The 16,760-nt window shown below is 41.1% G+C and overlaps 1 protein-coding gene across 1 annotated transcript; it reads right to left on the reverse strand.

Moving 5' to 3' along the window:
* Positions 1-450: 450 nt before the first annotated feature.
* Positions 451-16,104, reverse strand: si:ch211-251b21.1 (uncharacterized protein LOC571720 homolog). Its single transcript, XM_068307164.1, is given in 11 exon segments — positions 451-830; positions 833-887; positions 3,354-3,604; positions 3,765-3,984; positions 4,100-4,317; positions 7,175-7,272; positions 7,771-7,994; positions 9,442-9,621; positions 10,465-10,496; positions 15,754-15,826; positions 15,947-16,104. Coding segments are annotated over 10 exon segments (1,380 nt in total). The 5' UTR covers positions 15,815-15,826; positions 15,947-16,104; the 3' UTR covers positions 451-789.
* Between the last annotated feature and the right edge of the window lie 656 nt (positions 16,105-16,760).

Raw genomic sequence — 16,760 nt, forward strand, 5'->3', positions numbered from 1 at the left:
AAAACACCTGGAGTGTGAGCCGACAGTGGGAGGTGTCAGCTCACCTCCGGAGCGCTGCTGAGGCGCCCTTGAGCAAGGCGCTGTCCCCTTTACAAATTGGTCATTGGAGGCGCACCACAAAGGAGCTGCCTGCCACTCTACCTCACCCTCACCTGCATGCCCACAGGCCCCTTTGTGTGTGTGTGTGTGTGTGTGTGTGTGTGTGTGTGTGTGTGTGTGTGTGTGTGTGTGTGTGTGTGTGTGTGTTACGGGCCTGCACACACTATAGAGATGCATGTAAAACTACTAACCTGTGTGTAGAGTTGAGTCTTAATCTCCCCTCAGGGATTAATACAGTTAATAAAATTTTAAAAAATTAAATTATAGAGTTTATCAATAAACAAAAATAACTCTGCTTTCATCTGCATCTTTCGATCAAAGAACTTGAATAAAGATAACACAATGCAGATATATTGGTTTCTATTAAACACATTTAGGCAGTTTTATTGCTACAGCACAGATTCACAACACAAATGACAAATCAAGTTTTAAGAACATACAGGTATAGATGACTATATAACTAATCTATCTTAAAAACATGTGTATATGTACGTATGTTAGCAGAGATTAGGATGTGAATACAGCAACAGTGAAAACTACGCATATCAGAATGATTTACAGTTTGAATGTTATGTTCCTTGAATTGTTCCTAAATACGCTGTGGCTGCTAAATTATGTATTCAAGAGAACAGAGGCTCTTGGAATATTCAAATCTCTGAAATCACATTGTCTCCAACTAATTATATTTTTTCAGGGTTTGCTTCTCTCTGAGCTGTCTTGATTGACGCTATACCCCCTTTACCAAATCGTAGATTCAGCTCTGACATCAACACTGAGCAGCAAGATCTCTGTGAGAGAAACAAAAGACATGACATTAAGAAAAAGGGCCACTGATAGTGGATCCTTTCTCACTAAGTGTCAACATAGCAAAAACACAGGGTCATCCCAATCTTTATGTAGACTCCACACTTGGAAAGGCACCACAGTGTGGGGATGCACAGGGGCATTGACATGTTTGGGGGTCATTGTGCAGTCACACAACGTCAATAACCATTCAACCATGGGCACACTGCATGCATCTAGTCCAAAATGTGACACATCGGAGCACTGAAGTCTAAAAATCAACCAAGGATAGTGGTGAAAATTGGGTAGAAGCCGTCACTGTGCACAGGTAAAGAGAGGGGATGAAAATAGCAGCTGCAGTCCAGAGTAACAAAATGATAAAACATTTTTAAAAAATCACAGCATTTTGAAAAAAAGGACAATTTTATACACTGAGAGGACTGAGGAGAGTAGACAGGAGTACAGGGAGATGCAGTGTAAAGTGAAAGTAGAGGTAGAAAAGGCCAAACAAGGGGCTTATGATGACTTGTATGCTAGGTTGGACAGTAAGGAAGGAGGGACTGATCTATACAGGTTGGGAAGACAGAGAGACAGAGATGGGAAGGACGTGAAGCAGGTTAAGAGGATACAGGATAGGGATGGAAGTCTATTGACAGATGCTAGCAGTGTGATGGGAAGATGCAAAGAGTACTTTGAAGAGTTGATAAACAAGGGAAATGACAGAGAATAAAGGCTAGAAGAGGTGGCTGTTGTGGACAAGGAAGTAGCAAAGATAAGTCAGGATGAAGTGAGGAGGGCACTGAAGAGGATGAAGAGTGGAAAGGGACTCGGTCCTGATGATATACCTACGGAGGTATGGGAGAGGTGGCAATAGAGTTTATGACTGGGGTGTTCAACAGGATCTTAGATAGTGAGAAAATGCATGGGGAATGGAGGATAAGTGTGCTAGTGCCCAATTTTAAGAACAAGGAAGATCGCAGAGTTGTGAGAACTACAGAGGAATAAAGTTGATGAGCTATACAGTGAAGTTATAGGGAAGAGTAGTTGAAGCTCGACTAAGAGCAGAAGTGAGCGTTTGTGAGCAGCAGTATGGTTTCATGCCATTAAAGAGTAACACAGATGCATTATTTGCTTTGAGGATGTTGATAGAGAAGAGGGAGACCAGAGGGAGCTGCATTGTGTTTTTGTAGATCTGGAGAAAGCTTACGGCAGGGTACCCAGAGAGGAAGTGTGGTATTGTATGAGGAAGTCTGGAGTGGCAGAAAAGTATGTTAGAGCAGTGCAGGACATGTATGATGAATGTAAGACAGTTGTGAGGTGTGCTGTAGGTGTGACACAGGAGTTCAAGGTGGGGGTGGGACTGCATCAGGGATCAGCTCTGAGCCCCTTCTTGTTCGCTATGATGATGGAAAGGCTGACAGACGAGGTTAGACAGGAATCCCCATGGACTATGATGTTTTCAGGTGACACTGTGATCTGTAGTGACAGCAGGGAACAGGTGGAAGAGAAGCTAGAGAGTTGGAGTTTACCCTGGAATGGTGAGGAATGAAGGTTAGCCGCAGTAAGACAGAGTACATGCGTGTGAATGAGAGGGACCCAAGTGGATAAGTGAGGTTACAGGGGGAAGAGATCAAGAAGGTGGAGGATTTTAAGTACTTAGGGTCAACAATTCAGAGCAATGGAGAGTGTGGAAAAGGGGTTAAAGAAGCATGTACAGGCAGGATGGAACGGGTGGAGATAGGTGCCAGGTGTGATGTGAAGCTAAAATGAAAAGAAGGGTATACAAAACTGGTGAGACCAGCCATGTTTTTTGGTCTAGAGACAATGGGAAAAGACAGGAGACAGAGCAGGATGTAGTAAAGATGAAGATGCTGAGGTTCTTTTTAGGAGTGACCAGGATGGATAGGATTAGGAATGAGTACATCAGAACGACAGCATGTGTTAGAGGTTTTAGAGATAAAATCAGAGAGGCCAGACTGAGATGGTTTGGAGATGTCCAGAGGAGAGATAGTGAATATATCGGTAGAAAGAGTTTTGAACTGCCAGGATGGAGGCCTAGAGGAAGACCAAAGAGGAGGTTTATGGATGTAGTGAAAGACGACATGAAGGTAATTGGTGTGACAGAAGAGAATGCAGAAGACAGGGTTAGATGGAAGCAACTGATTCACTGTGAAAATCCCTGAAGGGAAAAGACAAAAGGAGAAGAAGATTTTATACATATATTACATGTTTATTTGGGTTGTATTCTACAATAGTTTGTTGAATTTGACCCATACCCTGTTGACAAATGAAAAACTCGACCTACATTGAAATTTCCCTGGATACCTACTGCTGCCTCAAAATCTTTCATGATGGCTGTTTCATTCTGAGTCTCTAACTGGGACATTTTTTGGTGTAACTGAACACAAAGCAAGTGGATTTAAAATATTAATGACATTGAGATGCTGTGCATCAAGCAAAAGTCACCCTACCTTACTATCCTTAGCTTGGTTGCGGGCTCTAGAAAATAACTCAACCAGGGCCAGCAACAGTCCAAACCCCAATCCCAGGCCTAGGAGAAGAAAGAGGTCCCATAGTTCTCGAGGCTGCAGGGCTTCAGAAGATTTTTCTTCACCATTAAACACACAACTACTGGTCCACCACTTGTCCCTTAGATAGGTCAACTCCCCAGACTCACTGAGCTGGAGAATAGTGATGGAGAGGTTTTTAACCAGTGGGGAACCTGGTAAAGCAAAAGCAGGTGAAGTGTCAGAATAAAGGTGCCACTGAGCATTACCTATTACAATGACATCCATCAGCCTCCTTTCAGAATCTCAATCATATATTTCTACCAAAAAAGTGGCAAAACAGAATATTCATCCTGACAACTCTGTACAACTCACCCAAAGGTGCTGCAATGCCGTAGCTTCTCATAGCAATGACTTCCTGTGAACGGGTTAGTTTACAGTAGTGAGCTACTGCTAAATCCAAGGACACAGCTTCTCCAATGAAGGCAAAGTTCCCCAACTGGGCACGCCGAACACCCTCTTCCATACCACTCACAAAACTCTTCTTTCTTTCCATGTGCTCATATATGCGCCTGTACAATGGATTGTTGGAATTCTGGGAAAGGAAGGGATGGAAAAAAGGTTTCTCTCATATGAGCAGCAGTGATCTATAACAGTAATGAATCTGCTGAGATAACTGTAGACTCTTGGGTCGGAGAAAGTGAATAGACCTTAAAGAACATCATGGTGGATCCACCCTCGACTGAGCCATAGTCAATCACATTCTGATTTGCCAGTTCTTCAAAGCTCATCATGGAGACATGTTTCATCCTAGAATGCGTGATAGAGTTGAAGTGGCACCAATAGCAGATTAACAGCAGGACAGCAAAGAGCCACCAGATAGCACTGATTAACCTTCCAGACAACCCTGTAGGGTGAGGACCAACACCTGAAGCAACAAAGACAAAAGATATGGGAGTCAGATTGTCAATTCCCCCTTGGGGATCAATAAAGTATTTATCAACACAGCATTTTACTCATACTCATAAGCAACCATAATTAACATAAAATCATGCCGTGTGTGTGTGTGTGTGTGTGTGTGTGTGTGTGTGTCTTCACTATGACGCTGAGTATACACACGTACACACACACACACAGCTATAGACACACACACACACACACACACACACACACACACACACACACACACACACACACACACACACACACACACACACACACACACACACACACACACACACACAAACAGAGCTAACTTGTTAGCCAAATACAAGTTGACTTCAACATCAACTGAAGAACTTTCAGAACTTTCAGATCTGAGCCAGGACATTGCCAGACACTGCTATCTTAGCCTGAACACAATTTAAAGAGGTTCTATTATGAAAAACAATTTTTTTTCGGGTCTCCACATGGTACATAGTGGTCCTCCCTAACCATACCAAATCCTAGCAACTGGAAAACAAACACTTCCTGTATCAGTAAATAGACAGACGTTTTTGCTAGACACCGTGATAATGATCCATTTTGTCAAAGCTCCCGTCTTGATGTGACAATGGGAGTGATTGACAGTGATTAACATATCCTATATTGATTGATTGACATATCCTCCCCCGGGCCTGGTCATCCCCGAGGTTAAGTTCATGGTCAGACTGAGGTAGCATTATCCTGGCTCAAAGCTAGACACTTAATGTTCCTCACAAGCTGTTGAAGTCAGCTAGTATTTCGCTAACTAGTCAGCTCCGCTTCAATCAGGTGTTTATATGGCCTGCCTACTTTTATCTTATTTACAGTTGCTTATGAATATGAGTAATGTGTTGCATTGATACATACAGTACTTTATTGATCCCGAGGGGGGGGTAGCCTTTCATTATAGTTGTACTGAGCCAGATAAAAACCGTATCACATTTAAGAATAAGGAGAATTTGAGAATGAAGAGCTAAAAATAAATCATAATAGAGGATAGATAAGAGAATAAAAAAGATGACTCCTAGCTTGTGCTCCTGTAGATGGTGAAAGTCAAAAAGCAGGTACTAGGTCTGTGTGTTTCCTGTATACCCCAACATTAAAAACATGTGACTTTGCACAGAAAGGACACAAACCAAGAACCTTCTAGCTGTGGGGCAACAGCGCTACCCACAGTTACAGCCACAGCCTTTCGTCCACACTCCAAAGCAGATATCCGTAATGATATCTGCTGTGCTGTGTGTTTTGACAGCAATGTAAGATGGGTGTTTTCTAAAGTAGGGGAAATATTGTCATAAAAAATCCTTCACAATCATTGTCCATACTCCAACCACCCTCCCCTCACTGTACATGTGTACCGTCTTTTCATTTTTGTCATGTCCAAATGATCATTTTCTATACTACCAGTGTGTTTGTGTGTGTAAAAAATAAAAATAAAAATAAACACATAAAACTATTAATAATTCCCATAGGGAGATTACTTTTGTTTAACTCCAAATACTTGCACACGTATACAGTACACACACACACACACACACACACACACACACACACACACACACACACACACACACACACACACACACACACACACACACACACACACACACACACACACAGTGTACTGCCATCACCAAAATATACATGTGTTGCATATATATAATAACGAAGAGTTTGTTCAGCCACAGTTTCCGTTTGGAATGGGACAATCAATGTAGTATCCAAAATGTTCCTCGGCATCTGACAAAAACAGTATTTAAGTAACTACTTACAGTTCTGTTCATGTAATCAGCTAATTTTACTATCACTTCTCTTAAATTTCTTTTCCACTTGCTCCTTTGACAGGTGCCTTTTCCTTTAAAGGGACAATAAAGTTCCTTTTAAGTGACACATATGTCACTTAAAAAAATAAAATATACACACACACACACACACACACACACACACACACACACACACACACACACACACACACACACACACACACACACAGTGGGTACGGAAAGTATTCAGACCCCTTTAAATTTCTCACTCTTTCTTCCATTGCAGCCATTTGCTAAAATCAAAAAAGTAAATTTTATTTCTCGTTAATGTACACTCAGCACCCCATCTTGACAGAAAAAAACAGAAATGTAGAAATTTTGCAAATTTATTAAAAAAGAAAAACTGAAATATCACATGGTCATAAGTATTCAGACCCTTTGCTCAGTATTGAGTAGAGGCACCCTTTTGATCCAGTACAGCCTTAAGTCTCCTTGGGAATGATGCAACAAGTTTTTCACACCTGGATTTGGGGATCCTCTGCCATTCTTCCTTGCAGATCCTCTCCAGTTCCATCAGGTTAGGTGGTGAATTTTAGTGGACAGCCATTTTCAGGTCTCTCCAGAGATGATCAATTGGGTTTAGGTCAGGGCTCTGGCTGGGCCAGTCAAGAATGGTCACAGAGTTGTTCCGAAGCCACTCCTTTGTTATTTTAGCTGTGTGTTTTAGGTCATTGTCTTGTTGGAAGGTGATGTACATTTAATAATGGAATTATTATATGTACATATAATAATCTATTCTGGAATATAACCTTATACTGCTTAATATAAAAGATAAAATAATGACTAGAACTTAACTTATAATCATTTTATATTATCGCTGTCATGTTACATCTTTTATTCAGAACAACCAAGGGACAAAATAGTTCTTTTAGTTGTACATACAATTTAGCATGTATAACTAAGAGAATTTAACAATTTGATTTTGTTTTCCTTTTAGGGCAGTCAACAGAGAGGGGAAAGACAGCCAACAGGCAGGTATGTATATCTGTTTCACTGTACCTTGCAGCGTGAGAGCTCCTGTGATGTACCAGAAACTGTGAAGTATTGTAAAGCTTTGTCCCTCTTTGTTTGGCTCAGCCCATTCAGTGGGACTAATCCTATTGAGTAACATGAGAAAGCAGTTATTTGTATATCAATACATAAGCACACACACATATACAGTGCGCTCTCGCGCATCAACGCCCGCGACTTCACCTCATCGCGGACTTTTGGTAGACAGTCACGTGATACCGTTAGCACATTATATTGGTTGACGGCATCTGGAAATGCGCTATGTTCCGTGAGTCTCGGACTTACGTGAGACACAAAAAGAGTGTGGGAAAAGGTAATACAGATAGAAGGTTGTTTAATATCAGTATGGCTAAGGCTCAATGGTTGAATACCAGAAGTAAATTATCTTTTCAACTGAGGAGGTAATTCCAGCTGCTCCATCACCTAAACATACCATTAGAGACTGCTCAAACCAAGTGAACATTAAACAAATCAAGGATGAAATAAATGGGTATTCCCTCTGAATTCATGTAGCTAGAACTTCCTTTCTACCAGAAACCACAAACTTAGCAGGAGTTGATGATGACATGATGAAGTTTTCTTACCTGCTGACCAAGAACATGCAGAAGCCTGTTAGCAGGAAAGCAATGAGAATGCCAACCCACGCATTAGTGGATAAAGGTGACAGCAGACTGAAGGTGCTCTCTTCAGAGGCAGAGTCTTTACGAATGATGAAGCTGATTCCTGTTTGCATAAATGGCGTTGTCATATCAACAAAGTGCTCTCTGACTGCAGTGATGGTCAGGGGGGCCACAGCAAGGTCAGCTTCCTAAAGGAGTCACAGGAATGCATAGTAGTAAAAAATAAAAAGACTACAGAATGAAGTTGTAAGTAGCACTGAATCCTGGTGTCATTCAAGGCAATTTAATCTGAATTTGCAAACATGCAGACTGCAAAGGAATACAATGTGTGACACTTTCCTTCACCCGTTCCATCCTGCCTGTACATGCTTCTTTAACCCCTTTTCCACACTCTCCATTGCTCTGAATTTTTTATCCTAAGTACTTAAAATCCTCCACCTTCTTGATCTCTTCTCTCTGTAACCTCACTTTTCCACCTGGGTGGAAGAGTGAGGTTACAGGGAGAAGAGTGAATGTACAGAGTACATTCACACACATGTACTCTGTCTTACTGTGGCTAATCTTCATTCCTCTCCTCCACCTTGAACTCCCCTGTCACATCTAGAGCACACTTCACCACTGTCTAACAGTCCTCGCTCTAACATATGTACTTCTCTGCCACTCCAGACTTCCTCATACAATACCACAATTCCTCTCAGGGCACCCTGTCACAACATAACTTATTTGAAAAGGAAATGTAAAGACACTAGATAAGTAATAAGTAATAAATAAAATGAACAGATAATGAAGATAATACATTTTGATACAATGTACAGTTCCAGTGTATCTAATTAGGATGTCAAATGTTTTAATTTTAAAAATGTTTTAAAATAATCTTTGTCTTTTATTGTGTTACAGTGGTGAGAAACAGGAGGAAGAATAAACAGACAAAGAAGAGGCAGAAGAGGGGCAGCAAGAAGAAGATGAAGAAGCAGAAGAAGCAGAGGAGGAAGATGAAGACCAAATCAACAAGGTCTACAAACAGTTTTGCTTGTGGTAGAATTTGTTATCCTATAGCTTTCCAAACAAACACTCAGTAATGGGTCCGTTTGACAAAGCAGGGTGAGCAAACCTTGAGTAAAACCTGTGACCCTGGATTGACTTACTACGAGCCTGTAAACCCTGGGTTTGCAGTTTCACAGGGTTACTTTCAACCCAGGGTAAGTTCACATGGAGTTTAGCAGGTGTGACATAACTCTAACAAGGTTCCCTCACTTCAGGATTAACAATACCCTAGGTTTACACGAAACCTGCTTCGTGAAATGGACTCATCAAAGCTCTGATGCATTGTCCAACTGTATGTCAACTGGCTGCTAAGCACACACACACACACCCAGACACACACACACACACACACACACACACACACACACATAAACACACGCAAGGTTAATAATAATAAAGGCATTATTAATTAATTGCTGAATACTTAGCACAATCCACAGGGCTACTATCATTGGCTATCTGATTGGATTAATTAAAATACATTTTTAAACCCACGTTGAAAAACTGTGCAAAATCTGCAAGGATAGCATCATCACATGTGCCGTTTTTTTTGTACCAAAGTATATAATCAAAACACAATCAACATCTCACCCCTCTGATGATCTCGCCAATCATGCCGTTCCAGTTACCAGTAGTGTCTATGATTCCATACCGGTTGTCCTTCACCAGGTGCATTTTGTACTCGAAACCAAGCTTCTTGGAGAGCAGAGTGATGAGGTCAATGCAGTAGCCCTCCAGCTCAGGGCCTCTGGTCATTGTGTATGGGTCTTCCTGAGGTAATGGAATGAGAAGAGTAAATGTGAGGGAGCTAGTTTGAAGCAAAGGTTATGGTGATACAATGGTCAGGAAATGAAGCATTGGTATTTTGGATATGAAATTGGTTGCAAAATGAACCAAATTAATTTAGGAAGAAATCTGGAATTCTGCTAATATAAAACTTCACATGTAAAAAATATGGGCCATTTGAAAATTTCAGCTTTTACAAAGCTGTGGTTTTGCAATTTTATCAGGCAATTGAGTCCTAATAATACAATCTCTATAGTGATCAAGTATTATTCTACTTCTTCTAATTATATTTAAACAAGCGGAATAATTTCTCATTGTAATAAAAATGCATCTACTTGTACAGAAATCATCTTGTTAAATTATTTGAGCATTATTCTGCTACCAAAGAAATATTTTTCAGCCATTGCCATTGGTTGGTTTATGTTTTAACAGGACTGGTTAATAATGAAAACTTGGTAGATGAATTCGGGTCGCAGTCCAGATAATGGTCGTGTTCAGGATTTATTTATTTTTATTTACAAAGCATTGTGAGACCATTTCCCCTTTTCCCATTTAAAAAACCCAACAACAAACAAAATACAACCACTGGAATTATTTCTACATTTTTGGAGGAGTGGGGGGTGGGGTGGGCATGGGCCAAGAAAGATATGTGTAGGCTATAGATTATTGGATATACAGATAAACCTGGCATCCCTAGTACTTGCTCATTTTGGTGTGATCTATTACCTGTGAAGAAATTGGTACTTTGTGGCTACAAAATCATATACAGTAGAGTTTTTCATTCACAGCTGCAAAAAGTGACTACCACTTTGGTATAGAAAATAATACCTTTATAGTGGTGATGGACAATCCTTTGGCATCTGGAATAGACAAAAAAACAAATACAAAACTCATTGCAAATACACAAGTCCAAAGAAATCTAAATTCTGGATAATAACAACCAGTCAACATCCATCCATCTTCTTGTAGATAGGACGCAATTGCCTTATTACTGTAAGTCAGATCTGTGTTTCAAGTGTACAGACTTGGTGCAAAGTAGCTTTAAAGGCTTGAAAGCCGTGATGTATTGTAATTGTCAGTGTTCATGAGTTCATCCGTTCGTTCATCCGTTAGTCCACCAAATATCTTCGTAAACATTGAAGTTAGAAAGATGCAACAAAAAGCACATTATTCGGGCGGCAAGGGGATGAAAATGAGATGATGACCTTGAGAAAACTAGGTCAAGGTCTTTTGCACACTCAGGAACCGGATAAGATGGAAAAATGGGGAAGAAAGACCAATGTGAGTAAGACCACAGACCAAAGCTAGTGCTTTGAACTATGTTAGCAGGTCAGGGTAAAAGTTTTGATTCATGGGTGTCACGGGATGTTGCAGTCTCTGACTGCCTTGTTTTTCTTTGAAGAACCAGCAGCTTCCTTGTCACGTACAATCATATACAGTACTGTTGCGGTCTCCAAACAACTCAAGAGTAATAATCAATGGCTCAAAAATGGAGACCCCAACATAGAAGAAGGACACCATGAAAATAAAAGTTAACGGTTTATATTAACCTTTTCCCACAAGAACACAAGTTTGTAAATAATAAACAGCCCTTACAGCAACTTAATTAGGGTACTTTACCAAATCAAAAGGGACCTGGAGATGCTGGCAAACTCAATAGAATGGAAGGGGGCGCAGGACACCCTCTATAGGGATGTCAAAGCTGCCCCCCCCTCCCTACCGAGCAAAACCAAATTAAAAACTAAAGACTAAACAAAAACAGGACCCCAGCCATCCCCAGGTCAAAGGAAGAAGAACTACAGTTACAAAACAAACTTAAAGAATCATGTCTGTGGGAGCTGTTGCTTGGTCTGTGGACTGTAGAGTAAATGCACTGGCTGGCTTTTGTAGTAGGCTGGTAATTGGGGCGGCAGTGATTAAGATCTGCTGCAGGTGTGTCAGCCCGAGTGTTCCAGCCTAATAAGAGAAGACACAATGGCAAGAGTGTAGCCAAACAGAATAGGATGGTGGTGTGTAGGACGACTCTGGTGGTGAGGAAGATGAAGAGGGCAAAGGTAGAGCAGAGGACGAAATGGTGGAAGCTGAAAAAGGAAGAGTGTTGCATAACTTGAAGTTAAGACAGGCTCTGGGTGGCCAGGAGGTGCTTCCTAATGACTGGACAACTACAGCTAATGTGATCAGGGAGACAGGTAGGACAGTACTTGGTGTGTCATCTGGAAGGAAAGTACATACGGAGACTTGGTAGTGGAATGAGGAGGTTCAGGAGTGTATACAGAGAAAGAGGTTAGTTAAGAAGAAGTGGGACACAGAGAGGACTGAGGCGAGTAGACCGGAGTACAGAGATATGCAGGGTAAGTTGAAAGTAGAGGTAGCAAAGGGCAAACAAGGGCCTTATGATGACTTGTATGCTAGGTTGGACTGTAAGGCGGTAGAGACTGATCTATACAGGTTGGCAAGGCAGAGAGACAGAAATGGCAAGGACGTGCAGCAAGTTAGGGTGATTAAAGATAGGGATGGAAGATTATTGACAGGTGCCAGTAGTGTGATGGGATGATGAATGAGGAAAATGAGAGAAAACAACGACTAGAAGAGGTGTTTGTTGTATGCCAGGAAGTAGCAAAGATTAGTCAGGATGAAGTGAGGAGGGCATTGAAGAGGATGAAGAGTTGGAAGGCAGTCGGTCCTGATGATATACCTGTGGAGGTATGGAAGTGTCCAGGAGAGGTGGCAGTAGAGTTTCTGACTGGGTTGTTCAACAGGATCTTAAATAGTGAGAAGATGGCTGAGGAATGAAGTAGAATTGTGCTGGTGCCCATTTTTAAGGACAAGGGAGATGTGCAGAGTTGTGGTAACTACAGAGGAATAAAGCTGATGAGCCATTCAATGAAGGTATGTGGAAGAGAAGTTGAAGCTAGACTAAAGGAAGAAGTGAGCATTTGTGAGAAGCAGTATGGTTTCATGCCAACAAAAAGAGTACTACAGATGCAGTATTTGCTTTGAGGTTGTTGATAGAGAAGTATAGTGAAGGCCAGAGGGAGCTGCATTGTGTTTTTGTAGATCTGGAGAAAGCTTATCACAGGCTGCCCAGAGAGGAACTTTGGTATTGTATGATGAAGTCTGGAGTGGCAGAGAAGTATGCTACAGCGGTGCAGGACATGTAACAGGACTGTAAGACAGTGGTGAGGTGTGCTGTAGGTGTGACAGAGGATGTCAAGGTGGAGATGGGACTGCATCAGGAATTGGCTCTGAGCCCTTCCCTGTTCGCTATGGTGATGGACAGGCTGACTGACGAGGTTAGACAGGAATCTCCATGGACTATGATATGGTCTGTAATGAAAGCAGTGAACAGGTGGAAGAGAAGCTAGAAAGGTTGAGGTCTACCCTGGAAAGGAATGAAGGTTAGCCACAGTAAGACAGAGTACAGGTGTGTGTGTGTGTGTGTGTGTGTGTGTGTGTGTGTGTGTGTGTGTGTGTGTGTGTGTGTGTGTGTGTGTGTGTGTGTGTGTGTGTGTGTGTGTGTGTGTGTGTGTGAATGAGAGGGACCCAAATGGAAGACTGAGGTTATAGGGAGAAGAGATCAAGAAGGTGGAGGATTTCAAGTACTTAGGGTCAACAGTCCAGAGCCATGGAGAGTGTAGAAAAGAGGTGAAGAAGCGTGTACCGGCAGGATGGAATGGGTGGAGAAAAGTGTCAGGTGTGATGTGTGATAGATGAGTTTCAGGTGAAATGAAAGGTATACAAAACTGTGGTGAGACCAGCGATGTTGTTTGGTATAGAGACAATGACACTGAGGAAAAGACAGGAGGCAGAGCTGGGGGTAGCAGAGATGAAGACGCTGAGGTTCTCTTTGGGAGTGACCAGGATGGATAGGATCAAGAATGAGTACATCAGAGGGACAGCACATGTTAGAGGTTAGACAGCACATGTAAGAAAGGATGCTGAGTTTTGAACTACCAGGCAGGAGGCCTAGACAACGACCAAAGAGGAGGTTTATGGATGTAGTGAAAGAGAACATGAAGGTAGTTGGTATGAGAGACGAGGATGCAGAAGACAGGGTTAGATGGGCGCAACTGATTCACTGTGGCGACCCCTGTAGGGAAAAGCTGAAAGGAGAAGAATATTTGTGTGTGTGCGCATGTGCTCATGCGTGTGTGTGTGAGCCTCAGTGTGTTTGAGTTTTTTGACACTTTAGTCATCATCAAATTCTGGTTCAAAGGCTTTCAACTTCAGTTTTGTTTTGTTTTTTTATAGCTGGTGGAATTAAGGAAATTTACTTGTTCACTATTTTTTTTCTTATTTGTACAACTGACAAAAAGGTATCTTTTCAGATTGAAAGAAATTAAATGAAAGCAGACAAGAAAGCTGTTAGCCCCACAAATGTAATAACTCCCACAAACTTAATAACCCCACAAACGCAATAAATATTACGTTCGTGGGAAATTAGGCATTACGTTTTGTGGTAGGCGATGGTATTACGTTTGTGGGAAATTAATTACATTTGTGGGATTATTACATTTAAACCTGCAATTTTTTATTATGTTTGTGGGGTATTACCATCCCACAAATGTAATAAATTTCCACAAACATAATAATTATTAGTTTTGCGGGAAATTAGGTATTACATTTGTGGTCAGTCATCAGTCATTTTCATATTATCACCGCTGTATCCACTGCAGCGGGTCACGGGGAGCTGGAGCCTATCCCAGTGACATAGGGCGTGAGGCGGGGGACACTCCGGGCACGACGCCAGTGCACTGCGGAGCCACACACAAAGACATACAACCACTCACACACACATTCACTCCTACGGGCAATTTGGAACGGTCAATCAACCTGAAGCGCATGCCTTTGGAGGTGGGAGGAAGCCGGAGAACCCGGAGAGAACCAACGCAGACACGGGGAGAGCATGCCAACTCCGCACAGAGCGGGACTAGGCAATGGTATTACGTTTGTGGGAAAGTTATTACATTTGTGGGATAATTACATTTTAAACTGAAATTTTTTATAACGTTTGTGGAGTTATTATGTTTGTGGGAGTTATTACGTTAGGGGGGCTAACAAAAGCTATCAAGGACGGCAGTATCTCAGTTTACTAAGCCTTGGGCAGTTCAAGGCCCATGTGGACCAAAACATTTAAATTAAAAAAATTAGAGTGGACAAAGGATTTCCCATCGGAGATTAATACAATTGATTTAAACTGAATTTTAAAGGATCAGCTCTGAGCATTCATTTTGGCAATGTGATGGACAGGTTGATGGACAAGATCAAATGGCGGACTCCGTAGACTATATTTACAAGTGATCTCCAATCTCTAATGATTGTCTTCACTGTGTTAAATGATATATTTAATTCCTTTCAAATTCTCTTGTAGCCTTCACCTGACTGACATCTTTAATAATGAGATCCCTCTGATGCTTTGGAAGCTCTCCACAGACCATGGATTGTACTGGAAGATAGGGCTGCAAAAATGTTCAGAAAAGCCTCATAGAAGAGTTTAACTTTATTTGAGTTGATCACCTTATTTGATAATAGATGTGTTGTGACTCCAATTTAACATGACTTTGAATGGAACTAGTTTAATCTTGTGCAACCATATTATCTGGCACTGAGCGAATAGGCTTTCAGACATTATCTCATTAGTTTATTTAACTTTACCTCCCTGAAATATTTTTTTTCACTTGTTTTGTACAGGTAATAAGTTGCATTAGAGGTGTAAAAAGTTGGGAAATTATCTTGATGTAAATTTTTAACATGACAAAAGCCTTTCATTTGAACAGGGGTGTGTCAACTTTGTAGATATGTTAGTCTGTTCATTCCAGTTACTTATGGAAGCATACTTATGGAAGCAGACACTTCTCCATCATCATTCACCTACATAGTTAATACAATGGTATAGGTTTTGCATCAAATGCTTCAGTACATATGATACTGATTAGTGCATACTCAGGTTACCAAGTCCTCTCCTAAATCTGTAGCAGGTCTTTACTCATCTCTGCACACAGAGCATACAACATACCCACACACACACACACACACACACGTACACACACACACACATACAAACACTAAACACATTCCGCCACAATTGCAGTCCCAGGCTATGTGTATAATTCTTACCTGAAGTGATTATATGTATCAGGCCGAAAGCAAATATGACCAGAATTATGTAGTTTCTCATGTTGTCACCAGCCTGAAATTAAAATGGTTAATACTCCCATCATTATGATGCATTGTAGATTAAAAAACAAACAAAACTATTTAAAAAAAAGTCACTAAAATGAAAAATGCAGCAAAACAAACGTTTGCTTACCTCGGTTGTTAGACGTAATGGAAATTAAAATATTGACTTCTGTTCAAGAGACAACTCTTTAGGTGTTATTCTCAAGCTACACAAATGTGCAGTGGGAAGGTTTGTGTGCTGAGAAACAGCGTGAAGGTTTATAATAGGGTGCGGGGGAGGGAGTAAAGGGGCCTCCCCTGCACCCTATTAAAGGGGCCTCAGAAGGAGGTTAAATTTATGGCTGTTTAGAAGTTTCACTGGAATGTCTTTCAAGTCCAGTGATCCAAGTATTATGTAACTTGTTTTTGAGAAAGAAATGTTCTTTGGGGGAACTCCTCACATTGTACAGACACTGACAACAACACCAGAAAAATGTTGGCTGTTGCTTCGCTAAAAACACTGGCAGGATATAGGACTAAATATTAATGTATTTGATTAGTTTCTTGACTACAGTATTTTCCGCACTATAAGGCACACTGGATTATAAGGCTCACCCTCAATAATTTGTTTTATAATTTGTTTCATATATAAGGCGCACCGGGTTATAAGGCGCACACAATAAAAAATAAAATTTATTTGATAAACTGCAGCGGCTGTAGTTGCGCAATCCGTCCACTAGATAGAGCCGCGCTGCTCAGGCAGTCATGATTGCATTCATGACTTCCTGACTACCTTTGTTATGTCAATAAGCCATTCTGAGCCTCATCAAGGAAACCTGATCACTTGATCACTTTGACATCTTAAAAAGAAGTCAACTGGCATATTAAAAAAACCTGACATTAAAAACTGGTTAAATTCATTACGAGTGCAGTCAATACGAACAGAGCGGATTATTTCCTGATCT

The sequence above is a fragment of the Antennarius striatus genome, chromosome 2 (assembly GCF_040054535.1).
Source record: "Antennarius striatus isolate MH-2024 chromosome 2, ASM4005453v1, whole genome shotgun sequence".
In the NCBI taxonomy this organism is placed as follows: Eukaryota; Metazoa; Chordata; class Actinopteri; order Lophiiformes; family Antennariidae; genus Antennarius; species Antennarius striatus.